At 43.9% G+C, this 27221-nt stretch overlaps 2 protein-coding genes and 1 long non-coding RNA gene across 15 annotated transcripts in view; 1 reads left to right on the top strand and 2 right to left on the bottom strand.

Moving 5' to 3' along the window:
- DCLK2 (doublecortin like kinase 2) overlaps positions 1-7986 on the top strand; it is a 192086-nt gene extending 184100 nt beyond the window's left edge. For 4 of the 8 annotated variants that reach the window (XR_618337.5, XR_013532864.1, XR_013532863.1 and 1 more), the window contains 3 exons: positions 884-1000; positions 4102-4182; positions 6610-7986. Coding sequence is in view for 4 of the 8 variants with exons in the window: in XM_008992614.4 (XP_008990862.1) it covers positions 884-1000; positions 6610-6837 (345 nt within the window). In the remaining 4 variants the exon portion in view is untranslated. The remainder of the gene's footprint in view (positions 1-883; positions 1001-4101; positions 4183-6609) is intronic. The other 4 variants (XM_008992614.4, XM_008992613.5, XM_008992612.5 and 1 more) reach the window with 1 other exon arrangement.
- Positions 1431-2658, bottom strand: LOC118152184 (uncharacterized). Its single transcript, XR_008480377.2, has 3 exons — positions 2469-2658; positions 2055-2082; positions 1431-1608 (listed from the first exon to the last, which is right to left on the bottom strand). It is a non-coding gene; the product is annotated as an uncharacterized LOC118152184 (long non-coding RNA).
- Positions 7987-15215: 7229 nt separating the features above from the next.
- The window catches only part of LRBA (LPS responsive beige-like anchor protein), a 772728-nt gene continuing 760722 nt past the window's right edge, over positions 15216-27221 (bottom strand). For all 6 annotated transcript variants that reach the window (XM_017970205.4, XM_035294467.3, XM_008992610.5 and 3 more), the window contains one exon: positions 15216-16374. In XM_017970205.4, coding sequence (XP_017825694.2) covers positions 16284-16374 — 91 coding nt within the window. In that variant the 3' untranslated portion in view covers positions 15216-16283. The remainder of the gene's footprint in view (positions 16375-27221) is intronic.

The raw sequence follows: 27221 nt of genomic DNA, 5'->3' as shown, positions 1-27221 counted from the left end.
CATAGCCCAGGGCTTTGTTGACTCGGGTTGGGGAGCTCCTGTGCACCTCCATGGCCCTGCCCACCACCATCTGGGTGCAGTCTGTCTGGACCCCACTTGCTGCTGCTCTCTTGGGCTAAATGATGTGGCTCTTGGACCAGGTAGCCAAGATGCCACTTTTTTTTTAATAAGCAATAAAGACTAACACCTAAATGAATTGTTGATTAAAGTAAAATATTTAATTACCTTTGATGCTTCCATGGGAGGGACCATATTAAATTGTGTGCCTTGGGTGAGGGTCTCAGCCGCATAAAGTATGTCCTGCTTTGTGTCCTGGGAGACCTGTGCCCTCTCCTGGGCCTACTCTAGTCCTAAGGGGTGGAGGGAATGGTGTGGAGTCTTTCTGAGGCATGGGACTAATGAATAACAATAGTTTTTTTTTGTTCTCTTTTTTCTTCTGAGTTGAAGTCTTGCTGTTGGCCAGGCTGAAATGCAGTGGCCTGATTTTGGCTCACTGCAACCTCTGCCTCCCGGGTCAGCAATTCTCCTGCCTCAGCTTCCTAAGTAGTTGGGATTACAGCTGTGCGCCACTACACTCAGCTAATTTTTTTGTATTTTTGGTGAAGACGGAGTTTCACTATGTTGGCCAGGCTGGTCTCAAACTCCTGACCTTGTGATCTGCTCGCCTTGGCCTCCCAAAGTGCTGGGATTACAGGCCTGAGCCATCAACAACAGTTATTTTGAAAGATCAGTGTTCCCCTAATTCTGTGGCTAAGATGGGCCTGCCTACTGAGGAAGAGGTGAGGAGGGCCGTGGGGACGGGGAGGAGGAGTGTTAAGGAAAAGGCAACATAGAAGGGAGAGGATGGAAGAAGCATTGTATTCAATTCTTTTCTTTCCTGTAGGATGATGCCTCCCAGGAGAATAACATGCAAGCGGAGGTAACAGGTAAACTAAAGCAGCACTTTAATAACGCGCTCCCCAAACAGAACAGCACCACCACGGGGGTCTCCGTCATCATGGTGAGTGGAACCGGGCAGCGTCTGGCCTGCCTATGGAGTCGGCCTTGACTTGAGGTTTTTTGAATTAGATACCCGGGGGCTGCTCTCACATGGAAGCTGGTACCCTCCATGGTCCTATTTCATGTGAAGATTGGCTTGGCATGTGGAGGACACTGGTCCGGCAACTCTCATGCCTCGGGCGCTGCATGGAGGGGCTTGTGCAGGGACCAACAGGGCTGGTCTGGGGGGTCCAGGTGCCGAGGAGCTCCTGGCCACGCCCTCCGGGCAGCTGCTTCCACTCTCCTCTCTGCCTTCTCAGCTGGAGATTCCCAAGCCCAGGTGGGATTAGTTGTTAGGAATTAACTCCCTGCCTACTCAAGGCTTCAGAAATAGATTGAGATGTGAATTATTCTTTGAGACTTGGGATAAGAAACAGCCAAAGCTAAACAAATTTCAGTTTTAAAAAATTAGTGTTTTATAAAAGATAGTTGGGGCTTTTAAAGCTATAGAACCAAGGGAAAAAATACATAATTCATTTTTCAGGGTCGGTAACATTTTATGAGATGTCAGTGACAATGATGGCCTTATTTTCTCAGTCTTCTTCCAAAATGTTTCCTAAGGCAGCTTTCCTAAATACATAAACACAACAAATTAAAATGAAAAGTGACATGACAGTAAATGAATCGAATCAAAAGGAAAAAACATTGAACCAGAGCGAGGGCAGCACACCCCACAGCGGCTCTCCCGGCCTGAGCCAGTGACGCTGGGCGGGAAATCCAGCTCTGTGCGCCTCCCTGCTGCCACTGTGAGCAGATACAGGCCAACCAGCCACCCAGGCAGGGACCTCGGTTCTCCCCACCCCACTCCTGGAAGCCAGAGTTGACTGGAGCAGCTTTCAACTCCCTCCCCCTGCACCCTGAGTCCTGACAGCTAAGGATGGGCCGTCTCCACAACTCTGTCACTCACACCTGGAACAGGCCTCTCACCCACTGGGGAAGGTCCTGCTTGTTTCCTACCCAACTAGAAGGAAAACAGTGGTATATTCTCATGGTGCATGGTTGTCTGGGAGCCTTACCTAGGAAGACACAGGGTCCAGAGAGAAGCTGGAAGGAAGCCACACACATCCCCTATACCCACCATACTCCATACTCCATTTCCCCCACTCCACATCCCCCACACCTTACACACTCCCCACACACCTTACACACCCCACATATACTCCCATACTCCCCCACACCCTGCACACCCCACATATCCCATACACCTCACACCCCCACACCCCACAGCCCCACACCCTATGTGCCCCCGCACACCCACACATACCCCACACTACATGCCATGCCCCCAACTCCCACACACCTCACATACCCCACATATACCCCCGTACTTCCCCACACCCTGCACACCCCACATATTCCTATACCCCCTCACACCCCACATATCCCACATACCCCCACACATCCCACATACCCCACACACCCCCACATACCTCACACCTCCTGCGAGTGTGCATCACTCTGTTACATGGATTGAGTGTCCACTGGGTTCTGAGCACCCACCGCACCATCATTCTCTTCTGTCCCTGGGCAGCTGCGTTGATATGGACGCCCTCTGTGTGTTCTTGTAGCTTCCTAGCTACTCCCAGCCAGCAAGTGTGCTCTCCCTCTCCCTCTCCAGACAGAGCCTGGGTTTGCAAGCTGAATCTTTTGATGGCTTGCAGGACTTGGGGGTGCTCTGTGCCAAAGGAGTGGGAAGGCCTTTTGAGTTGTGGTTTCCCTTGAATTTTAGTAGTGTTTTGCTGAAAGCCTGAGAAAGTCACAGAGTTGTCAAAGAATTACAGCTTAGACACTTTGAAAAGAACCATCTTGATTGAGCCAAGAGCATGAGAATGTTTCCAGCGATTCCCTTGCGAGAGTTAGCATTGATGGATGGGCTCCGTGTACGCAGCCTCACCGTGCACTGCGCTGTAAGGCAACTTCTTGGAAAATTTAGAAAAATCAAACATTAATAATTGGCATACTCAACATGTCATGAAAAGCCTTAAGAAGAGAGATTGGTTGGGATCAGAATTTAATAACCATATTAAGTCTTCAGAGAGGAAGAACCTTTAGCCGCCCTGTGCCCCGGGCTTAGGAGAGTTTCCTAAGAGACTGTGAAAAGAGTCGTTGCCAGGGTCACTTTTTGACTCGGGCCCAGATACGGCTGGCTCTCAGCTGAGGTTCTGGAATGATTGGCTGTTTTATAGGCTCTGTCCTGGATAATGATGCTTAGACCCCCTCAGACAGAACCTGTGTTGTGTGGTTTACAAATTCCATTTTCCATTTGCTGATGAGGAGTTCAGCAGTCAAAAGACAGACCCCTGGGCTCTGACAGGATGTTTGTGTGAACAAACAACCTTTATTGTTTGCATTTCCAATGGCGATTGTAAATGTTGTATGTTTTCGTGTGTTCACTTGTCATTTTGCGCATGTTGGCAGGGTGTCCCCTCTAACCCCATGTTCCCTACACAACTCTGCAAGCTGTTAGCTCTGAGGCACCACTGATGTCATGATCCCACTCAGTACCTACAGGAAAATCAGACTCACCTCTGGTGGCACCTGTTCTCGATGGCCAAAATGCCAGCCTGTGAATTTTGGGCTGTCCCCAAAAGTGGAAGGGGAAGGTCTGCCGCTGATCCTCCCATGGCGCAGGACCTGGTCTGGGGCACAGTTGTGTGGGGGAACTCGCGAGGCTGCTGTTTCATTCTCCTCGTCCTCCTCACGTCACTGTGTATCTGTGTCCCGTCTTCAGGAACAGTTTTAAGTGTTTTTATATTATATAAACAACCTCAAAATGACTCTCCCTGGTACTTCTGTGTCCTCATAACTGAGACTGTGGGGCTAACCTGGTTTTCTGCAGATACAAATGATAGTGGAAACAGTGTCAACTGTCTAGAGGTTGAATCATCAGACAACTGCTGTGTCACTTACAGATAGGACCTTCCCTTCTGCTGTCACCCTGGTGTTTTTTTCAGCCCCAGAGTTGGGGCCTGAGGCTTCAGTGAGAAAATTATGGGATAGGAATTGGTCCATAAAGGTGAAAGAAACTAAAGTTGATGCTGTTATCTGCGTTTTATTTGACAGTTTGATTTGACAGTTTGAGAGGCACCTCAGCGTTTCCTTCTTTACCCCGCTGAGACAGTGACAGCCCGAAGCAGAATCCTGGTATTCACCATGCTGCGCCCGCCTGGCGTACCCCATCCCTGCCCCTCACGCCCCTCTTACGCCTGCGTGCTTGTCTCAGTTTCTGACGCCGCCATCCGGCTCTCAGCTGCTTACTGGCGTGGGTCTTCTGTACCTACTCATATCCTTTCCAGCCAGCCAAGCACACCCCTGGAAAACTTTATTTTAAAACTTCTCAGCTTGCCACACCGCCTGCCTTCCCAGACCAACAGCTGGTGAGAGCACTGGAGGAGTCCAGTAGTTCTCCTGCCTGCGGTTTCTCACTTAGGTGAAAAGTGGCTTTTCGGAGCTTCCGATGGGTGCCTTGTGAAGGCTTTTGTTCTTTCTCCAGCTTCATTTCCAGAGATGAATATGTGTCAGTAAGTGTGATGTCAGCCAGCCTTTGGGATAAGAGAAGATAATTTAATGGGTGAGGCCTTGGTTTCAGACAGCGCTGAGGTGTGGGATTACAGTTACGTTTTCTTGGACTCGTCCTTAGCATGTGTAGGAAAAGACAGAGCACAGCACATACAGGATGGCCTCCCGTGTGCCCCAGGGGTCTCACCCCAGCTGCAGAAACCAGGAGAGACCATCTTGTGGTGGGAAGGGAATGCCGAGAAGCCGCCCTCACTCGGCGCCCTGCGGTGCAGACCTGAGAAGGGACAGATTCAAGGGCATTGCCTTCTTCGCTTGGAGATTATGCCTCCATTCAGGGGGAAGGATTTGGGTTTGTTTCCGTAATTTAAGATAAACAAAACTGTTTCACTCATGTTGCTTCTGTTGAAAGTAAGTCTGGTTTCTGTCCCTGCTTCTCTCTTGCCTCTGCCTCTCCCGCCGCCTGCATTGCTTCCCTCTGGCTAGGTCCAAGGCCATGGTATGTACTAACCGCACTGCCAGCCTGCTTTCTGCTGCACACACCCCGTGCTCCTGACAGGAAGAGAAAAGGAGAAATAATGGGGGGATTGTTTTTTTGCACCCAGGGACGTTTTATGGTAGAAAAGACCTGTATGCTGCCTCTTTGGTTCTCATGTAGGTGGGAGCATTTTTTAGTGGACTTTTCCACAGTTACCTCTTCTCCAGGTAACTGAAATTGTTCTTGGAAACTGTAGGGGTTTTGGGAGTTTTGTTTATTGAGACAGGGTCTTGCTCTGTTGCCCAGAGTGGAATGCAATGGTGCGATCCTAGCTCGCTGCACCCTCAGACTCCTGAGTTCAAGCCATCCTCCTGCCTCAGCCTCCAAGTAGCTGGGACCACAGTTGCATGCCACCACACCCAGCTATTTTTTAAATTCTTTGTAGAGATGGAGTCTCTCTGTTGCCCAGGCTGGTCTCGAACTCCTGACCTCAAGTGATCCTCCCTCCTTGTCCTCCCAAAGTGCTGGGATTACAGGTGTGAGCCACCTCACACAGCCAGAAATCGATGAATGTTCAGCTTGGACTTGGCAGAGCCTGTGGAGAAGCAGCCATTCCACAGGTGGTCCCTGGGGGGCGCCATCCAGGTTCATCTCAGAAAGCCCTATGGTTCATTTTTATTTTCTCCAGATTTATTATTATTATTGTTAAAGTACTGAAAGAATCTCGAGTGCATTTCCCCTAGGGCAGTTACATTACAAAATGACTCCTGGCCATTGTCCCTTTCCACTAAAGGTGCCTGGCAATGGCAGTTTCCTTCACTTTTGGGAAGCCCAGTGAGATGGCAGCTTGACAGGCTTCCCTGGATGAGCAGGAAATAGAGAAGGAGAGGAGGACCAGGGTCCCTACCTCAGCTAGGCTCAGAAACAAGGTGACTGCCTCACATCTTTGTGGCTGTTTCTTCATTCCTTGAAGAGCTGAGCAGATTTTAAAACTTTCAGGATGTGTCAGGATAAGGAAGCTTTGTCTCACGTAAAGAGAAGACAGGTGAGGCGATCATGAAGGATCTCAAAAAGGATAAGGTGGTTCCATCCGATTCCCGGGCCTTTTAGAGGCTTCACCACTGCTGGGGTTTAGGAGGATTACTTATTTGTAGGATATATGAGTCACTTTTCAATCTGTGACAGAGAACTTTCTTTGGAAAAGTAAACTGTCCAAGACTGAGCATCCTCGTAAGGTTTGCTTATTGTCTTAAGAATTCTTTTTGAGCTTAAAGGCTGGGCTTAGGCTGAAGCAATGAGAACTCAGGCACAGCCCAAAGTGAGAGAAGACGACGGACACTCAGTGTTTCCTGGGCTGCCAGCCTGGGTCGGGGTTGGAGCAGAGGCCAAGGACAGCCCCTTCCCCTGGTGGGTTCCCAAAACCATTGCTCTCCTGTGAGGCTTCTGTTAGAAGCTTGGTGTTATTTCTCCTCTTCTGTTTCTGAGGCCCGTGCATGCTCTGTCGTGCTCTTGCTCGTGGCAGCTGGAACCTGTGCCTGGGCCCGGGTAATGTGTTGTCTCTGCTGTTTCCTCCTCAGAACACAGCTCTAGATAAGGAGGGGCAGATTTTCTGCAGCAAGCACTGTCAAGACGGCGGCAGGCCTGGGATGGAGCCCACCTCTCTAGTTCCTCCCTCAGTGGAGGAGACCCCTGTACCTGGGGAAGCAGCCCTGGCCCCCGCCCCTCCGGAATCTCCCACCCCACACTGTCCTCCTGCTGCCACGGGCGGTGAGCGGGCCGGGACCTGGCGCCGTCACCGAGACTGAGCCTCCTGCAGGTGGGCGAAGCCACCCACTGCCGCCCAGGAAGCCAGCCCTCTGCTCGGCCTTGCTGGCCTCCCTGCTGCAGGCCTCCCTGCCCTCACCACCTATGCCTGAGTTTGCCCATCCTCTGCAGGCCACCTGGGAACCAGAGCCTGGCATCCTGGAGCTTGGCCTGGTGCTCTGGGCTCTGCCTTCTGGTTCCTGGAGGCATCGAAGGCTGTGTCTGCTCTGCCTACAGCTGTTCGGAGAGACTCATTCCAGATCATCCACAGTCATTTTCAGGTCATTGGACATTTTACAGCTTCACCAGGAGAATGTGCAACTTTTATCCAGCATTCGATGCATTTTTATAGAAACACTTTGGATGAACCAAGACCTCTTCTTTATTTAAGTAGACTCAGAACGTTCCCTTTCTTTTCTTTTTTTTTTTTAAACGAAAGACTTGGAATTGCATTTGTCCCTTTATGGGTGCCCTGTGAGAGGTGATATGGGGGCTAAGGAGACTGGCTTTCTAATAGAAGTGAGCACCTGAGAGGACGATTTGGTCATTGGACACGGATTGCAGGCTTTGAGAAGCGCTCCAGCCATTCAGCTTGGGGCACTGGGCTCAGCAGAGACAGTGCTGGGTATTCATTGGTGCACAGACCGTGGGAGAAGCTACTTCTTCCCTGGGCATTATGGGTTTCCCCTGGCTCTTCCCACACATGTGTTAGGAAACCTGCCCTCTGAACCTGCCCTCTGGGTATGTTTAGTGAGAGGCTTGGTGCATTCGGCACACAGCCATTTCTTCTCCGCAAGCCAGTGACTTGCAGAGCAGAACGAGCTCAATCCTCAGCGCTGGCGCCTGCTTCCTCATCTGCATTTCATCTGGAGCAGGGCAGGCAACCACCTGAGGAGGCGTGCCCGAGGCGGCCCGGACTGGGCGGGAAGGTGCTCCCGGACATACTCTGTGAATCTTCTGGAAGGCTGCTGGCAGTTTTTCCTTTTTGTCCACCACCCTGCTCTTTTTAATAATTGTACATAATCCGTGTATTTGTTTTATCCGCTCATCTTCTAAACTGGTGGGCCCTATAGTTCGTTCTCATTGTTAGATTTTGCCTTTTACAAGTGTACCCAACCTGCAATAAACTTTTCCCTCTTGAGAAAAAGCAATCAGGGATGGGCAAAGTTTTCTGTGTTGTTGTTTGGCAAAGGACATGTGGGATCAAAGCTCTCCTCCTCTGCCCTGGTTCCAGCGGGTGCCAGTGGCTGTTTTGCAAAGTCTCAGGGCCACCCTGGGGGAAAGAGGTGACCTGGGGAGAACAGATGGAGATGTGTCTCGGTTGAAGTTTATATGTTTATAGGTGCAGAATGGGCCTGTAATCCCAACATTTTAGAAGGCCGAGGTGGGTGGATCACCTGAGGTCAGGAGTTCAAGACCAGCCTGGCCAACATGGCAAAACCCCGTCTCTACTAAAAATACAAAAACTAGCCAGGTGTGGTGGTGCATGCCTGTAATCCCAGCTACTCAGGAAGCTGAGAATGGAGGATCACTTGAACCAGGAAGGTGGAGGCTGCAGTGAGTTGAGATCATGCCACTGCACTCTAGCCTGGGTGACAGAGTGAGAACCTGTCTCAAAAGAAAAAGAAAACCACACACACACATCTCAGAAGCTTAAGAGTAAATGAGGTGCCTAGAGTGTGACAGAAGGACCTCATCAACCAGCAACAGGAAGGGCGGAGAGTCAGGGCAGCTGTTCCCCTGTATGTCTCTGAGGTTGTGTGGTCTCCTGCCTCTGCTTTTTCCAGTGCCTTGTAAGCGACAGCTTTGTCTGCAAGGCTCTTGTTTCTGTCCCCTCATAGTACTCACTTACCTGTGGCTCAGGTTACCCTGGTACTGCCTCTGTCTCCAACTTCTCAGGGCTTTACAATCCCAGGGCTTGAAACCGTCTAACTTGACTCTGGATCTTCCAGTTCAGATAGAGGAATGAGTCAATCTCATGGGCCAGGCGACACAGTGAGTTCTGGGCTGGTGCTGACCCCTGATCTGGTCCAGAGGTCAGTCACAAGGTGCGGGGGGCTTCCTAGGCACACAGCTGTAGCAGGATCAGGCTACAGGAGGATGACAGGATCAGGCTACAGGAGGATGACAGTTTCAAAAAAGCAGTGACATATAGGTCTAGAACATTCTGCTTCTGCCTCCTCTTTGGTTATAGGGCAAGCTTTTTTTTTATAGCTTTCAATAGCAATATTTTTGTTGATGGAAGGGAAGAGCTAACAAAAGGAAGAAGGAGAAAAATGCGAATAGTGATAGAACAAGTCCTCTGGCACTGATCTGAGCCCCAAACCCCTTCTCTCTCCCTCAATCTATGAGATTCAAAGAAAGACATTTGCTAAAGACAAAAAAAAAAATAAAAAAGTGGCCAGGCAGTGCCAGTCACTGTCAGGATGCAGGAGCCACTTCTTGGTACACTCCTCTGCCCTCTGTGAGGATGGAGACCAGAATTAGCATGAGCCGGCATGGGTGGCACTGCCTGGCCATCCTGTGAAAATGCTGTGACCCCAGGAAAACCTAGAGAAGCATGTGGTGCTAGGGCAGCAACCAAGAAGTCCAGTCACACATCCACGGTCACAGAATTGGTGGGAGGTGGAGTCACAATGCAGTGTTAGGTTTTACTGACTCTAAAGTGCATGTTCTTTTGGGGACTCGGGCGGCTGGGGTTACCCTATCAATCCCAGGCTAACTCAAGGCCTGGAGGGGAGGAACTAGATAAAGGTTCTGATATAGGCATTTGCTCAGCTGCCCACGTGTTCAACAAACATTTATTAAGCTGTAATTCTGTTCTCAGAATCCAAATTAAATACAGGAACTTAACTGCTGGGTTCCTCAAATCCTGCACAGAGAGAATGGCATGGATTCTTCATGTTGATTCCCTTATATCAGCTAGGCCGCATCTCATCCTCTCATTTTCTCTCCCTTCCTCTCTCTTCCTCTTGCCCTCTCTTTTCAGAAAGGTTGCTATGATTCAAATGTATTGAACATATAAATGGAAGGCATTTGGCCAAACTTCCCCAGAATATCTTCATGGCTAAATGGTGAAATATGAATTAGGAAATGGTGAAGACAGCTCAGGGCAGATTCACCATGTTGAAAGCAAGAGTGCTGATTGATGTCTTAGAATCTCTAGAACAGCTTGATGTCCCACAGAAATATGCAGCCACGAAGTCAGCATTTTCTAGTATCATGTTAAAAAAATTTTTAACAAACAGGTGAAGTTAATTTTTATAGTATATTTCATTTAACCAAATATATCCAAATATATTTTGGCATGCAATTGGTATCAAAAAAAGTCACTAAGATGTTTAACTTTATTTTACTTTCCACCTTTGAGATCTGGTGTGATTTATAGCACATCTCAATTCGGATGGGGCACTTTTCAAGTGTAACAGCTGCGTGGTTATTGGCTGCTGTGCTGGACAGGGCAGCTCTGCAGCCAGGCTGCCTCTTCAGTCTTTGTTCTTAACCTTTTCTCCCCGCATATGATGTGAATACCAACTTAGAAAGAATGCTTCTCTGTTTTTTTTAAATGGCATGGACTCATTTAAAATGATCTCAGCAGGTGAGGATACTGATCCAAACCCATGGCATGGAAGCAAAGTGTGAAGTGTTGTGATTCAATTCTGTAACTACCCAAGGCAAGGCCCTGGCCTGCAGCATGGCTGAAGATCTGGGAGTGGAGGATTTCAGTGATCACCAGGTCATTAAGAGCTGCTTGAACATTAACATAATCTTAGCTGTGTCATGAGAAGTATGGGCAGATCCCAGGTAGTGCTAGCCAGAGATGGAGTTCTGTTCTGGGGACCTTGGTGTGTGTGGTGCAGAGAAAGCAGAGGACAGCTGGAGTGGCAAGGGGCTGTGAAACCTGGCAGCCAAGGACTGGTGAAAAACACTGTGAGGTAAGAGGAAAGTAGAGGCACATTTGCTCAATGTCTTTGGCTGTGTGAAGGACTGTTCCGTAGAAGGGGTGCAACCTTTTTTTAGTTGCTCTGGGTGGTCAGCCTGAGGTCAGCAGGTAGGAGGCACGAAAGCCAGATTTGAGGGCAGAGTAAGAGTAAGATTCTAGTGACAGAGCAACCCAGATGCAGAATCAGCTGCTTTCTAAAGATGATCATACCAATCACACAAGTTGTCAGCTTATGGGATATTTCATCCTATCTCACTTCAGATATGCCACAGCCCCAAGAGATAGATACCAATGTCCTTGTCTAGTAGATAAGGAAATGGAACAGTCAAGAGCTTCCCCAGACTCACTGGAGCTGGGCTTTGGTGTTTCTGGCTGGCAGGGCGGGCAGGTACCCCATGACGAGGTTGCCTCTTTCAGCTGTCAGAGATGCATTAGGTGTGCTGTGTGTGTAAGACACAGGTGGGGTGCTAATTCATAGGAACATTTGCAGTTTGTCTTCTAACCTTGCTGGAGGAGCCTGACTCTCCCAAAAGAGAGAGCTTGCCTAAAGGCCAAACCACCCTTCATTTTCTACCACTTAGTCAGTGGCTGAGAAGTTATCAGAAGCAGGGGCGCTGAAGTGTTCAAGTCCTGTGGCCACTTAGATCAATCAGAGAGTGGTTTTTCCAGAGGGAGGTTGATGTGCAACTTTGGTGAGTCTTGGCCAGGGGTTTCTAAGGGGCAATCTTAACGTTTTTGATAAAAACCAAAGCCTTGAACTCGAACACAGCTGTGGGAAGTCCTTGCCGGCATTGCATGGCTGAGGGATGGTCTCTGTCTTTGCTACAGAGACAGTCATTGGCCCCTGCAATGCCCCTTCATTCTGGGCGGAGCTGGGCACCACAGGCATCCAGCACGGTCAGGCAGGCTGAGTCTGTTGCATTGCGAGGCGTGGTTGGATGCCTGTCTGTGTTGAGGCTGAAGTCAGTTCTGGGGATGTCTTTCAAATTATCCAAGGCCAAATTTGCAAAGCAGCTAGCTTCCTGCCGGGTATGAGGAAATGACAGGCCTTCCCAACTCCCTGGAATCTTGGTTTTGGCAAGAAAAAAATAACTCTGAATTTGAGACAGAAAAATAGTTCACTTCATGTTTCTGGCATAGATCACCGAGATCTCATAATTCACAGGAGCATTCACAGTTTGTCTTCCAAGCTTGCAGGAGGAGCCCAACTCTCTCAAAAGAGATTGCTTGCCTAAAGGCCAACCACCCTTCATTTGATTAGAGAGAAAAATGTGATGTGCCTTGCTCTGAGCAGTCTGCAGCTGTGGTTCTTAGCAGCCAGGGCTGTGAGTGATGTGTCTGTGGTGTTAACAGTAGTCTTGGGTTTTTAGCAATCTTGTGATTATAGAGCACGTAAGAAGTTCATCATCATGGACTCAACTTTTCAAGTCTATCTAAAAGAAAAATCCAAAAGATTTTTCTCCCACTCATCTGAGAGGAACTAGAACTTTAAAGTGGTTTGTTTGTTTGGCTGTTTATATATTTGCTACTTTATGGTCTTGCTTTTCCTTCTTAAAAGTAGAAAGCTTTGAAACTTCCCAGTCTCCTTCCCCTGCAGGGATAACTTGTGAAGCCTGCAGAATTAACAGTAATTCAACTTTATGATACACAAAATGGGGGTAGCTGGGCTGATTCCTCTCCTGCTTGAAGTAGGAAACGATTTCCTTCCATGTGGTAGGGCAAAAACAGCCAAGTGGAGGCACTAGCACATTTGCTCAGGTATAGGTTATGCAGATTTTGAGATGTAAGTCACATTCTGCTTCTGTTTGTAAACATACTTTGGCACGATGTGATTCCATGTGAGGCTATGGGGCTGGCTGCTAATCCGTAATGAACACACACCAGGAACTGGTGAACTTTCTCCGCCAAGCCCAGTGGTGGGTTATTCTGGCTTCTAAATGACACTCCTGCTTTCCAGAAGGAATCTGTTTATATCATGGGTCAGCTGTCTTCTCTAGTAGGGATGGAGAGTGGGGTAGGCCTGTCACAGTAGGAAGGACTAAACCAGGTCCATGATTTGCAGGGCTAGGTACTCTTGAGATCAGATCCAGTAAAAAGGTATCAAACAGACCTAGTGAAAATCTGTACCTCAGCCACCTCTCATGGTGGATCTAAGCTGCTGTGAGCTGTTTTAATTGTGTTTGCTTAAAAAGGGTACAAAGTAGCTGCAGCAGGGCTGCATCCCAGGTTCCCTGACCATCTCCTGCAAGCTTGACTCACACAACCACCACCATCTCACTGCCCTTCTGACAGGCAAGAAGGACATGTGACACCAAGCATGTGGTCGGCTGCTGACCCTGGGGCTCGGCTGATCTTAGAGCAAGTGGAAAGGGCAACCCTGGGTTATCAGTTCTTGACCTCATGCCCTACTCGTGGTTACTTGTGATTCCTGTGCAAGACACTTTGAATCCTCCTGTTGTGTATGCTAAGCAGAAGTGAGTTGTGATGTTTCTCAGTGGATAACATAAAATAACATAATAACATAAAATAGCTCTTTTTATGGAAGTAATATATGAAAATGTTTATTTTTGTTGTACTTGGAGAGTAAGATGCTGTCATCTGAGAGTGCGTGCACTGTCTACACGTTTCTGTCGATGTTTTTCAGATGTTCATGTTGTCTCTTGGCCCTCCTACTTTCTCCCAGAGATTGAATGGTATTTCTTAAATGACAGCATCTCAGGGACTTGATTGTTGACATTTCAGTAAGAATCAGTGTATCAGGGAGGAAAATCTGATTTCTGGAGGCAGTGTGTTTTAAACCAGCCTTAGTTACTACATGTGGACCAAGCACAGCCCATCCAGCTGCATCCACCACTCACTGTGCAGCCGCACTGCTCCCTCTGTTGTGGGTCCCTCATTTCCAGCCCCAAAATACCTCTTCGTTGACTTCTTTTCCTAACCGGTTTACATTTATGTAAAGTAATAGTTTTTTTAAGGAGTTAAAACTGAACAAGTAAATGTTGAATAAACTGCAAATGTTATACTGAACAGATTCTACCATTAAGAAGCCCTTGGGCCAGGCATGGTGGGTCACGCCTGTAATCCCAGCACTTTGAAAGGCTAAGGCGTGCACATCACGTGGTCAAGAGATTGAGACCATCCTGGCCAGTATGATAAAACCTGGTCTCTAAAATATAAAAATTAGCTGGGCATGGTGGTGTACACCTGTAGTACCAGCTACCCAGGAGACTGAGGCAGAAGAATTGCTTGAACCCAGGAGGCAGAGGTTGCAGTGAGCTGAGATGGCGCCACTGCACTCCAGCCCAGTGACAGAACAAGACTTCATTTCAAAAAATAAATAAATAAAAGCCCCTTGTATTGAGGCCAGCTATATTTGTTGTATGAAGTATTACTTCTTTTTTAAATTTTTTAATTTTTAATTACCTTTTTTTTTTTGAGACGGAGTCTCACTGTGTTGCCCAGGCTGGTGTGCAATGATGCAATCTCAGCTCACTTTAGCCTCCACCTCCCAGACTCAAGTGATTCTCCTACCTCAGCCTCCCGAGTTGCTGGAATTAATGGGCAACTGCCACCATGCTTGGCTACTTTTTGTATTTTTAGTAGAGATGGGGTTTCATCATGTTTGCCAGGCTGGTCTCGAACTCCTGACCTCAAGTGATCTGCCCACCCGGCCTCCTAAAGTGCTGAGATTACAGGAGTGAACCACTGTGCTCAGCCTACTTATGTTTAAATTAATTTTCCTTAATTATAAGTTTTAAAAACAAGATAGTGGAGATACTGATTTTTTTTCTTTCAGGTTTCAGGAGGAGCTTTGCTTAGGCTTGTGAAGTATGGGGTGGTTAAAGTATCATTGTGGCATATGACTTAGCTATTGCTATTTTTTTCTACCATTGTTCACTTAAGTTTCCAAAGTATAATATTCACAAAAGTTAATGCCAGTGAGCATGTTCATTTGGGTATTTCTTTGATTCTAAAATGTACTTTCCCTCCCCCACTTTTCACCATCTATATTCTTTCTTAATGAATGATCTCAGATGAAGTGGCACATAAAGTTCCTTGTCTAGGCATTTGTAAGATTCAGGTCTCGGTCATTTGCCTGAGTGTCAGTACCAGTTGAGATCTGGCCAATAAAAGCTCATTTTCCTGTTTTCCATCAGGAGGACATCTCACATTGGTTATTATCAAAAACTTGGACTGAATCAGAGTTTGACATTTTCTTTGTGAATCATTATTATTTATTTTATTAATGTTTAAAATTTAGGAGCAGAAAAGGCATTTCCAGCAATTCAATTACAGATGCCATTTTTTTCAGCTTTTTCTGTCAAACTGAATTGTTCATTCCAAATCCTTGCTTTTAGAGAATAGCTGAGTGTGTAGGAAAAAAGAGGGACCCCTTGAGGTCTGTTGCAAGAGAGAGAAATAATAGTGATCAAAAAGTTCACAACATACAAAGAATTTATTTATGCAATACAGGCCTTTTCTCAAATATTTTTCACAGAATTCCACACGGTAATCTACTAGAAAAGTAGAATTATACAACACCAAATAACATTGTTTCTTAGTACAAATTGCTAATCAAAAGGAAAGTGGAGACAGTTTAATAACAAATAGTAAAACAGGTGTTGCTGAATTCAGCACCTGGTAGCCTCTATTTGCAAACCCGGGGAGGGAAGGGGGTGCCCCAGTGATGGCTCCGCCCCATTCCCCGGGCACAGGCAGACCGCCGTAGTGAGCTTTGGTACTTGCATTTACTTTATAAGAAAAACAAAGGTTGTGAGCCCAAGAGCATTTCCATCATTTTGTTTTGTTGTGCTATGAAGATGACAGATCAGGAAAAAACAGTAACTATTTCACACCTGCTATAACTTAGATTCTTTGTGCTAACCATACAATAAAAAAATAGTCTCCCCCAAACCATACTTTTCTAATCTAAAACATGCTTGAAGAATAATATTGATAGAATTAACTGAATGTTGTTTTAAATTACATTTACCATAATTTAAACATTGCTATTTAAATCCCAGAACTATTAGTGCTGAAAAAGCACAACTGTTTGGGAAAATACAGGACCCAAATTACAGCATAAAATTTTCCTATCCCAATGTTTAACCCACTTCCCCACTGTGAAAATCCTATTGTTTCTCAAGCTTGTAGATGCATGGGATATGTTCTTCATAATACTATAGCTGGAATAAGTAAGTGGTTTACTTGCTCCACTGATTGTTTCCATAATTGGTGAAAATAGACTTCTCATTATGACTAAAAATATAGATTTTTTTTTTAAAACTACAGAACCCAGCAGCCAGTTTTCTGCTTTGCTAGTCCCCCCCCACCGAAAAAGTCAAGCAAAGACTACAAAAATAGCAATTATTAGTAACTTTAAAAAATATTTTGCTTCTTTGAGCAAATTACATTACATTCAGATGTGGTAGCTATTTCTAAGAGGATGATGCTCCAGGTACTTCTGTTCATCCTAGGGGCAAAGTCGGTGCACAGCTGTCACCGTCAGTAGCGGGTTTGGTATTCATGATGCCACCGGTTAAAGTCGTTGTAAAATAGCACAATGCTTCCTGAAGCCATGCCAGAAATGATGCACCTAGGAGAAGCACAGAGAAGGACTTTTACAAACCTGTGTTTCCTAGAGATGTTATAAAAAACTGCTCTCCCCGAATCCACAAGGTAAATATAGAAGATGATGGCAGTCAAACTTCCAATTCATGAGAACTAAGATATGTACTTCATGACTAAAATGTAGCCCTGAGTAAGCTCACAGTACTCCCTCTGACACTTCACAGGATCCAAGCCACAGCTTGCTTTTTCACTAAAAAGGGTAAGGACAGCTGGTATGTGCAGGATGAGTCAGTAAAACCTGAACAGATTTGGTCATTTCTAGAGGGGGGCTGGGCTGACAAGACCTGTGCTTTATATAAGCAACAGAATCAAAAGAAGGAACCACAATCTCAGCAGCACACACTCAAGTGACAAGAGACACCACTTCTGACAGGTGCAGAAGCAATGAGTAAAAAAAAGAAGAGTGTTAACCGTAATTTAAGCTGGTCTCTCCCCTGTAGAGAAGTAGTCTATGTCCTTCATGCTCTGGGTGAGGACCTAGTCCTCATAGTACAGTGACTCAATCACCAAAGGTAAGAACTTCTGCAAGCTTCTTGGTCTCCTGTCCCCAAAGAGGTGGTGCAGGGGAAAAGATGGAGAGCATACTTTCTTGGAGCTGTTCTAGGCATAGCCCATTATTTTACAGTTTTCCCTGTGCAGCTTGGTTAGGAACAGCCCTTAAAAGCCATATTCAGTATCCTTCCTAGTACCTCATATCAAAATTAGGAACTATAATGTGTCACTACAACAAAATAAACACAAAAGACAACAGTAATGAGGAAATGAGAGACAAAACTGTAAGGCAAAGAGAAAATAAATAGCAAATGGCAAGAGTTGGCCTTTCCTTATCAGTCATTAAAGAGATTAAACTCTCCAACCAAAAGGGAGAGATTGGCAGATGGATAGAAAACATGATCCAACTATATGCAGTCTACAGGGACCCATTTTAGCTCTAAAGACAAACAGCCTGAATGTGAAGGATGGAAAAGATATTCCATGTAAATACTAACAGAGAGCTGAGGTGGCTTATACTAAAATATCAGACAAAATGGACTTTCAGTCAAAAACTGTTACAGGAGACAAAAGGACACTGGATTGAGAAAAGGGTAAACTCATGGAAATACAACAACAACTAAATATGCATTAATCATCAGACCCCCCATGATATACAAAGCAAACATTAACAGAATTGAAGGGAGAAATGGTTCTATAGTAATAGTTGTAGATTTCATTACCCCACTTTCAATAATGGGTGGAAAAACCAGGTGGAAGACAAAAAAAATAGGAGACTTGAACAATACAATAAACCAATTGGACCTGACTCACATAATTAGAACACCCACCCAACAACAAAAGAATATACATCTTTCTCAAGTGCAAATGGAACAGTTTCTGAGCTAAAACTGTATGGTAGTCCACAAAACAAGTGTTAATGATTTAAGGAAGATTAAAATCACAAAGTAGCTTTTCTGATTTTAATAGAATGAAACTAGATAATAACTGAAGGTAAGTAGAATTTCATTTGCAAATATATGGAAAGTATATAAATCATGGGTCAAATAAAACATAAGAGACATCAGAAAATACTGAGACAAAAGGAAATACAACATGCCAAAACTTAGGAAATGCAGCAAAATCAATGCTAAGATGGAAATTTTTAGCTGTAAACACATACATTTAAACAGATCTCAAGTGAATAGCCTAACTACCTCTTAAGGAATTAGGAAAAAAAGCCTAGACAGAAGGAAGGAAATAATAAAGAACAGAGCAGAGATAAATAAAACAGAAAATAGTAAAATGGAAAAAAACCAAAAATTGGCTCTTTGAAAAGATCAACAAAACTGACAAACCTAGCTAGACTAAGAAACAAAGATGACTCAAATTACTAAAATCAGAAAAGTTGGGACATTACTGAATTTGCAGAAATAAAGGGTTCTAAGAGACTATATAAACAACTGTATAGCAACAAATTGGACAACCTCGATGAAATAGAAACAAATTCCTAGAAACAGTATAGCAAAACTGAATGATGAAGAAATAGAAATGATTACACTTTAGACAAATGAGGAGATTGAATCAGTAATCAAAAACCTCCCAGTAAGAAAAGTCCTAGACCAGATGGCTTCACTGATGAATTCTACCAAACATTTAAAGAAGTATTAACACTAGTTCTTCCCAATTTCTTCCAAAAAGTTAAAGAGGGAAGAACACTTCCTAACTCAATGAGGCCAGTATTACCCTGACACCAAAGCCAGTTGAAGATAATACAACGAAAGAATATACAGACGAGGATGCAAATACTGGCAAACAGAATTCACTGGCATAGTAGTGGGAATATACACCATGACCAAGTGGTATTTATTCCTGGAATGCAAAGATGATTCACCATGCAAAAATCAACCAACATAATATAAATTAACAGAATGAACAACAACTAAAAAAGCACACGATCATTTCAACTGATGCTGAAAAATTTGACATTTGACGAAATTCATCATCCTTTCATTATGAAGGCACTTAATAAACTAGGAGTATAAGGAAACTACCTGAAATGATAAACAGCATGAATGAGTAACCCACAGCTAAAGTCACACTCGATGATGAAAGAAGGTTTTTCCCTACAATTGGGAATGTGACAAGGATGCCCACTTTCACCACTTTTATCCAACACAATACTCAAAGTCCTAGACAGAGCAATCAGACAAGAAAAATAAAAAGTATCCATATTGCATAGTAGGAGTAAAATTCTCTGTTTAGAGATGACATGGTCCTATATGTAGGAAATCCTAATGATTCCACACCAAAATGAAAACAACCAGTACCAGCCAACAACACTACGAAGAAACTGCATCAACTAATGGGTAAAACAACTAGCTAGCATCAAAATGGCAGGATCAAATTCACATATAACATTATTAACCTTAAATGTGAATGGACTAAATGCCCCAATCAAAAGACACTGGCAAATTGGATAGAGTCAAGACCCATCAGTGTGCTGTATTCAGGAGACTCATTTCACATGCAAAGACACACACAGGCTCAAAATAAAGGGATGGAGAAAGATTTACCAAGCAAATGGAGAGCAAAAAAAAAAAAAAAAAAAAAAAAAAACAGGGTTGCAACCCTAGTCTCTTATAAAACAGACTTTAAACCAACAAAGATCAAGAGATAAGGGACAGGAGGATCCAAGATGGCCAATTAGGAGCAGCTCTGGATTGTAGCTACCAGCAAGAGCGTGGGGGGTGAGTGGATGCTGCATTTCCAAATGGATTTTTATTGCCCACAGACCAGGAGAATCCCAGGCAGAGGAGCCCCACAGGTCACCAGCATGGCTGTTTTGGTTGGTGTGGCAGGTCTCCGCACAAAATACACAGGTCCGGGTGCCCTTTTAGCTGGCAATTGGAGCACCTGGGAGACAGTCGCCTGTTCAACTGATAAAAAAGGACTGAAACGGAGTCAGGCCAGGAGATCCCCAGGTGAAAAAGCACCAGAAATCTCCAGCACAGCTGTTTCAGCCGGCACAGTGGATTGCCGCACAGGAAATCACACAGATTTCCCGGCCCATTTTCAACAGGCAACTGGAGAGCCTGGTAGACAGAGTGGCCCATTCAACTGATAAAAAAGGGGACTGAAACAGGGAGCCAGGCCAGGAGATTCCCAGGCAAGAAAGCACCATGAGACCCCAGTGTGGCTGCTTCAGCTGATGCAGCGGGTTTCTGCACAAAATCTCACACAAATCGGGGTGCCTTTTCAACTGGAGACTGGAACACCTGGGAGACAAGAGTCGCCTGTTCAACTGAAAAAAAGGGACTGAAACAGGAAGCTAGGCCAGGAGATTCCCCAGTGAAAAAGCACTACAAGTCTCCAGTGGCTGTTTCAGCCAGTGCAGCAGGTCTACACACAAGAAATCACACAAGTCTGGGTGCAGATTTGAATCACAGATTTCCGGTGAAATCTCAGTCACCGGTTTCAACTGGTGACTGAGATGCGTGGGAGACAGAGTCGCCTGTTCAATTGAGAAAAAAAAAGGAGGGTCTGAGGCAGGTGATCAGGCTAGGCTGCCCACCCCCACAAAAAACAATCTGAAACGCTCTGGATTGAGAGTTTGACAGCAAGCACAGCTGAACCCGGGATGGTCCAGCTGTGGGGGATGGGCGTCCACCATTACCAAGGCAGTCCACCACTACTGAGGTAGTCCACCATTGCTGAGGCAGTCCGCCATTAGACAGAGAGTCTGCCATTACAGAGGTGGGCTGCCATTGACGAGGCAGTTCTAACTATACCCCTATAAACAAAACTACAGGGAAGTTCACATCGCAGCTAGGTGGAGCCCACAGCAGCTCAGCAACACTTTGTTGGCAGACTGTGACTAGAGTGCCCCCTCACTGGGCAGGGCAGCCCTGATAAAAGGCAGAAGCATGACAGAAACTTATAAATAAAACCCTACCTTCCCAAGACAGAGTACCTGGGGGAAAAAAAAGGCATTTATGAGTTCTGCTGCAGCAGACTTAAACATACCTGCCCAGCAGCTCTGAATGGAACAGTGGAGCTCACAGCTTAGCACTTGAACTCCTATAAAAGACAGACTGTCTCCTCAAGCAGCTCCCCGACCCCCATATATCCAAAGAGTCAGCTTGCAGACTGACATCTGGCGGGTATCCTTCTGGGACAAAGATACCAGAAGAAGAAACTGGCAGCAACCCTTACTGTTATGCAGCGATTGAAGGTGATCCCCAGGCAAGCAGAGCCTGGAGTGGACCTCCAGCAGTCCTACAGCAGAGGGACCAGACTGTTAGAAGGAAAACTAAAAAAGAGAAAGAAATAACTTCATCATCAACAAACTGGATGTCCACTCACAGACCCCATCTGAAAGTCAACAACTACAAAGACCACAGGTAAATAAATCCACAAAGGTGGGAAGAAACCAGCACAAAAAGGATGAAAACACCCAAAACCAGAACACTTCTCCTCCTATAAGGGATCACAACTCCTCACCAGCAAGGGAACAAGGCTGGATGGAGAATGAGGTCTTGTGAATTGACAGAAACAGGCTTCAGAAGGTGGGTAATAAGAAACTTCTCTGAGCTAAAAGAACATGTTCGAACCCAATGCAAAGAAACTAAGAACCTTGAAAATAGGTTTGACAAAATGCCAATAAGAATAAACAGCTTCGAGAGGAATATAAATGAATTGATGGAGCTGACAAACAACATGAGAACTTCGTGAAGCATACACAAGTTTCAATAGCTGAATTGACCAAGCAGAAGAAAGGATATCAGAGGTCAAAGATGATCAACTCAATGAAATAAAATGAGAAGGCAAGATTAAAGAAAAAAGGGTAAAAAGAAATGAACAAAGTCTCCAAAAAATATGGGAATATGTGAAAAGACCTAATCTACATTTGATAGATGTATCTGAATGTGATGGAGAGAATGAATCCAAGCTGGAAAGTACTCTTCAGGATATTATCCAGGAAAACTTCCCCAACCTAGCAAGGCAGGCCAATATTCAAGTCCAGGAAATAGAACACAAAAAGATATTCCTCAAGAAGAGCAACCCCAATGCACATAATCGTCAGATTCACCAGGGTTGAAATGAAGGAGAAAATGCTAAGGGCAGCCAGAGAGAAAGGTTGGGTTACCCACAAAGGGAAGCCCATCAGACTCACAGCAGATCTCTTAGCAGAAACCCTACAAGCCAGAATAGAGTGGGGGCCAATATTCAACCTCCTTAAAGAAAAGAACTTTCAACCAGAATTTGATATTACCTTTGTAAGCAAAGGAAATAAAATCCTTTATGAAGAAGCAATTACTCAGAGATTTCATCACCAGGCCTGCTTTATAAGAGCTCCTGAAAGAAGCACTAAACAAAGAATGGAACAACCAGTATCAGCCACTCCAAAAACATACCAAATGGTAAAAAGCATCAACACAATGAAGAAACTGCATCAACTAATGGGCAAAACAGCCAGCTAGCATCAAAATGGCAGTATCAAATTCACACATAACAATATTAACCCTAAATGTAAATGGGCTGAACACCCCAATCAAAAGACACAGACTGGCAAATTGGATAAAAAGTCAAAACCCATCGGTGTGCTGTATCCAGGAAACCCATCTCACATGAAGGGATACACAAAGGCTCAAAATAAAGGGATGGAGGAAGATTTGCCAAGCAAATGGAGAGCAAAAAAAAAAAAAAGGCAGGAGTTGCAATCCTAGTCTCTGATAAAGTAGACTTTAAACTAACAAAGATCAAGAGACAAAAAAGGACATTACATAATGGTAAAAAGATCAATGTAACAAGAAGAGCTAATGATCTTAAATATATACGCACCCAATACAGGAGCACCCAGATACATAAAGCAAGTCCTTAATCATATATAGAGAAACTTAAGACTCCCACACAGTAATAGTGGAAGATTTAACACTCCACTGTGAATATGAGATCAATGAGATAGAAAATTAACAAGGATAACCAGGCCTTGAACTCAGACCTGGAACAAGCAAACTTAATAGACATCTGCAGAACTCTCCACCCCAAATCCACAGAATATACATTCTTCTGAGCACCACATCACACCTACTCTAAAATTGACCACATATTTGGAAGTAAATCACTCCTCAGCAAATGCAAAAGAACGGAAATCATAACAAACAGTCTCTCAGACCACAGTGCAATCAAGTTAGAACTCAGAATTCGGAAACTAACTCAGAACCGCACAGCTTCATGGAAATTGAACAACTGGCTCTTGAATGTTGACTGGATAAACAGTGAAATGAAGGCAGAAATAAAGATGTTCTTCAAGACCAACGAGAATGAAGACATAACATACCAGAATCTCTGGGACACATTTAAAGCAGTGTCTACAGGAAAATATATAGCAATAAATGCTGACATGAGAAGCACGGAAAGATCTAAAATCAACACCCTATTATCAAAATTGAAAGACCTAGAGGGGCAAGATCAAAAAAACTCAAAACTTAGCAGAAGACAAGAAATAACTAAGATCAAGGCAGAACTGAAGGAGATAGAGACAAAAAAATCCTTCAAAAAAATCAATAAATTCAGGAGCTGGTTTTTCGAAAAGATCAACAAAATAGACCACTAGCAGGATTAATAAAAAGAAAAGAGAGAATAATCAAATAGATGCAATAAAAAACGATAAAGGGGATATCACCACAGATTCCACAGAAATACAAACCATCATCAGAAATTATTACAAACAACTCTATGCACATAAAGTAGTAAACCTGGAAGAAATGGATAAATTCCTGGACACTTGCATCCTCCCAAGCCTAAACCAGGAAGAAGTTGAAACCCTGAATAGACCAATAACAAGGGCTGAGTTATTGTTATTGAGGCAGCAGTTAATAGCCTACCAACCAAAAAAAGCCCATGTCCAGATGGGTTCACAGCCAAATTCTACCAGACATACAAAGAGGAGCTGGTACCGTTCCTTCTTAAACTATTCCAAACAATCTAAAAAGAGGGAATCCTTCTCAAATCATTTTATGAGACCAACATCATCCTGATACCAAAACCCAGCAGAGACTTAACAAGAAAAGAAAACTTCAGGCCAATATCCATGATGAACATAGATGCAAAAATCTTCACTAAAATACTGGCAAGCCGATTGCAACAGCACATCAAAAAACTTATCCATCATGATTAAGTAGGATTCATCCCGGGGATGCAAGGCTGGTTCAACATACGCAAGTCTGTAAACGTAATCCACCACATAAACACAACCAAAGACAAAACCTATGATTATCTCAACAGATGCAGAGAAGGCCTTTGACAAAATTCATCTGCCCTTTATGCTAAAAACCCTCAGTAAACTAGGTATTGATGGAATGTATCTCAAAATAATAAAAGCTATTTATGACAAACCCATAGTCAATATCATACTGAATGGGCAAAAACTGGAAGCATTCCCTTTGAAATCTGGCACTAGACAAGGATGCCCTCTCTCACCACTCCTATTCAGTATAGTACTGGAAGCTCTAACCAGAGCAATCAGGCAAGAAAAAGAAATAAAGGGTATTCAATTAGGATAGGAGGAAGTCAAATTGTCTCTATTTGCAGACGACATGATTGTATATTTAGAAGATCCTATTGTCTCAGCCCCAAATCTCCTGAAACTGATAAGCAGCTTCAACTAAGTCCCAGGATACAAAATCAATGTGCAGAAATCACAAGCATTCCTATACACCAAAAACAGACTTAAAGAGAGCCAAATCAAGAACGAACTGCCATTCACAATTGCTACAAAAAGAATAAAATACCTAGGAATACAACTAACATAGAACTAAAGGACCTATTCAAGGAGAACTACAAAGCTCTGCTCAAGTAAATAAGAGAGGACACAAACAGATGGAGAAACATTCCATGTTCATGGTTAGGAAGAATCAATATCGTGAAAATGGCTATACTGCCCAAAGTAATTTACAGATTCAACACTATCACCATCAAGCTACCAATGACCTTCTTCACAGAACTGGGAAAAAACACCTTAAACTTCATATGGAAGCATAAGAGAGCCCCCATAGCCAAGACAATCCTAAGCAAAAAACCAACAACAAAACAACAACAACAAGCTGGAGGCATCATGCTACCTGACTTCAAACTATACTACAAGGCTACAGTAATCAAAACAGCATGATGTTGGTACCAAAACAGAGACATAGACCAATGGAACAGAACAGAGGCCTCAAAACTAATGCCACACATCTACAACCATCTGATCTTTGACAAACGTGACAACAGCAAGCAACGGGGAAAGGATTCCCTATTTAATAAATGGTATTGGGAAAACTGGCTAGCCATATGCAGAAAGCTGAAACTGGATCCCATCCTTACACCTTATCCAAAAATTAACTGCAGATGGACTAAGGATTTAAACATAAGACCTACCACCAATAAACCCTAGAAGAAAACCTAGGCAATACTATTCAACACATAAGTATAGGCAAGGACTTCATGACTAAAACACCAAAAGCATTGGCAACAAAAGCCAAAATAGACAAATGGGATCTAAACTATCATTAGAGTGAACCAGCAACCAACAGAATAAGGAAAAATTTTTGCAATCTGTCCATCTGACAAAAGGCTAATATCCAGAATCTACAAAGAACTTAAGCAAATTTACAAGAAAAAACAACCCCATCAAAAAGTGGGCAAAGAATATGAACAGACATTTCTCAAAAGAAGACATCTATGAGGCCAAAAAACATGAAAAAAAGCTGATCATCACTGGTCATTAAAGAAATGCAAATCAAAACCACATTGAGATACCATCTCACTCCAGTTAGAATGGTGATCATTAAAAAATCAGGAGACAACAGATGCTGGAGAGGATGTGGAGAAATAGGAACACTTACACTGTTGGTGGGAGTGTAAATTAGTTCAACCATTGTGGAAGACAAGGATCTAGAAATAGAAATACCATTTGATGCAGCAATTCCATTTCTAGGTATATGCCCAAAGGATTATAAATCATTCTGTTATAAGGACACATGCACATGTATGTTTATTGTGGCACTGTTCATAATAGCAAAGACTTGGAACCAACCCAAATGCCCATCAATGATAGACTGGAGAAAGAAAATGTGGCAAATAAACACCATGGAATACTATGCAGCCATAAAAAAGGATGAGTTCATGACCTTTGCAGGGACATGGATGAACCTGGAAACCATCATTATCAGCAAACTGATACAAGAACAGAAAATCAAACACCGCATGTTCTCACTCATAAGTGGGTGTTGAACAAGGAGAACACCTGGACGTAAGGAGGGGAACATCACACACCAGGGCCTGCTGGTGGGGGGAGGGGTAAGGAAGGGAAAGCAGGGGTTGGGGGAATTGGGGAGGGATAACATGAGGAGAAATACCTAATGTAGATGACAGGGGGATGGCTGCAGCAAACCACCATGGCACACATATACCTATGTAACAAACCTGCATGTTCTATACATGTACCCCAGAACTTAAAGTATAATATAAATAAAAATAAATGAATCCAGCTAATGTGCAGGATACACAACACAAAAATCAGTTGCATTTTTATACACTAACAATGAGCAGTTCAAAAGGAAAACTAAGAATAAATTTAACCAATACCGAAAACTATAAAACATTGCTAACATAAATAAAATACATCACATAGTCATGGATTGGAAGACTTAATATTGTTAAGATGTCAATATGACCCAAAATGATCTACAGATTCAATGCAATCACTATCAAAATCCCAGTGATTTTTTTGTAGAGGTAGAAAATCCATCCTATCTGAAGAAACCCCAAATAGCCAAAACAATCTTGAGAAAGAATAAATATGTTAGCGGTTGCACATTTCCTGATTCGAAAAGTTATTACTACAATGCTACAGAAATCAAAACATTGTCATGCTGATACAGACAGATCAACAGAAGAGAAAGTTGAAAAATAATCCCTCACATATGTACTCAAATAGGGTTTCAAGACTATTTAACGGAGAAAGCACCTTCTTTTCAACAAATGATGCTAGAAAATTGGATATCCACATGCAAAACAATGAAGGTGGGCCCTTACCTACCATTATATTTAAAAACTAACTCAAAATGGATCAAAAACCTAAATATAAGCTAAAACTATACAACTTTTAGATGAAAACATATGGGAGAACCTTTATGATGCTGGATTTTATAGCGGTTTCTTGGATATGATACCAAAACAAAAGAGACAAGACAACAAAAACCTCATAACAAAAACATAGGATTTCATAAAAAGTAAAATCAGGGCTGGACATGGTGGCTCATGGCTGAAATCCCAGCACTTTGAATGGCTGAG

This window comes from Callithrix jacchus, chromosome 3 (assembly GCF_049354715.1).
Source record: "Callithrix jacchus isolate 240 chromosome 3, calJac240_pri, whole genome shotgun sequence".
Taxonomy (NCBI): Eukaryota; Metazoa; Chordata; class Mammalia; order Primates; family Cebidae; genus Callithrix; species Callithrix jacchus.
This window is presented reverse-complemented; position numbering and strand designations above follow the sequence as displayed.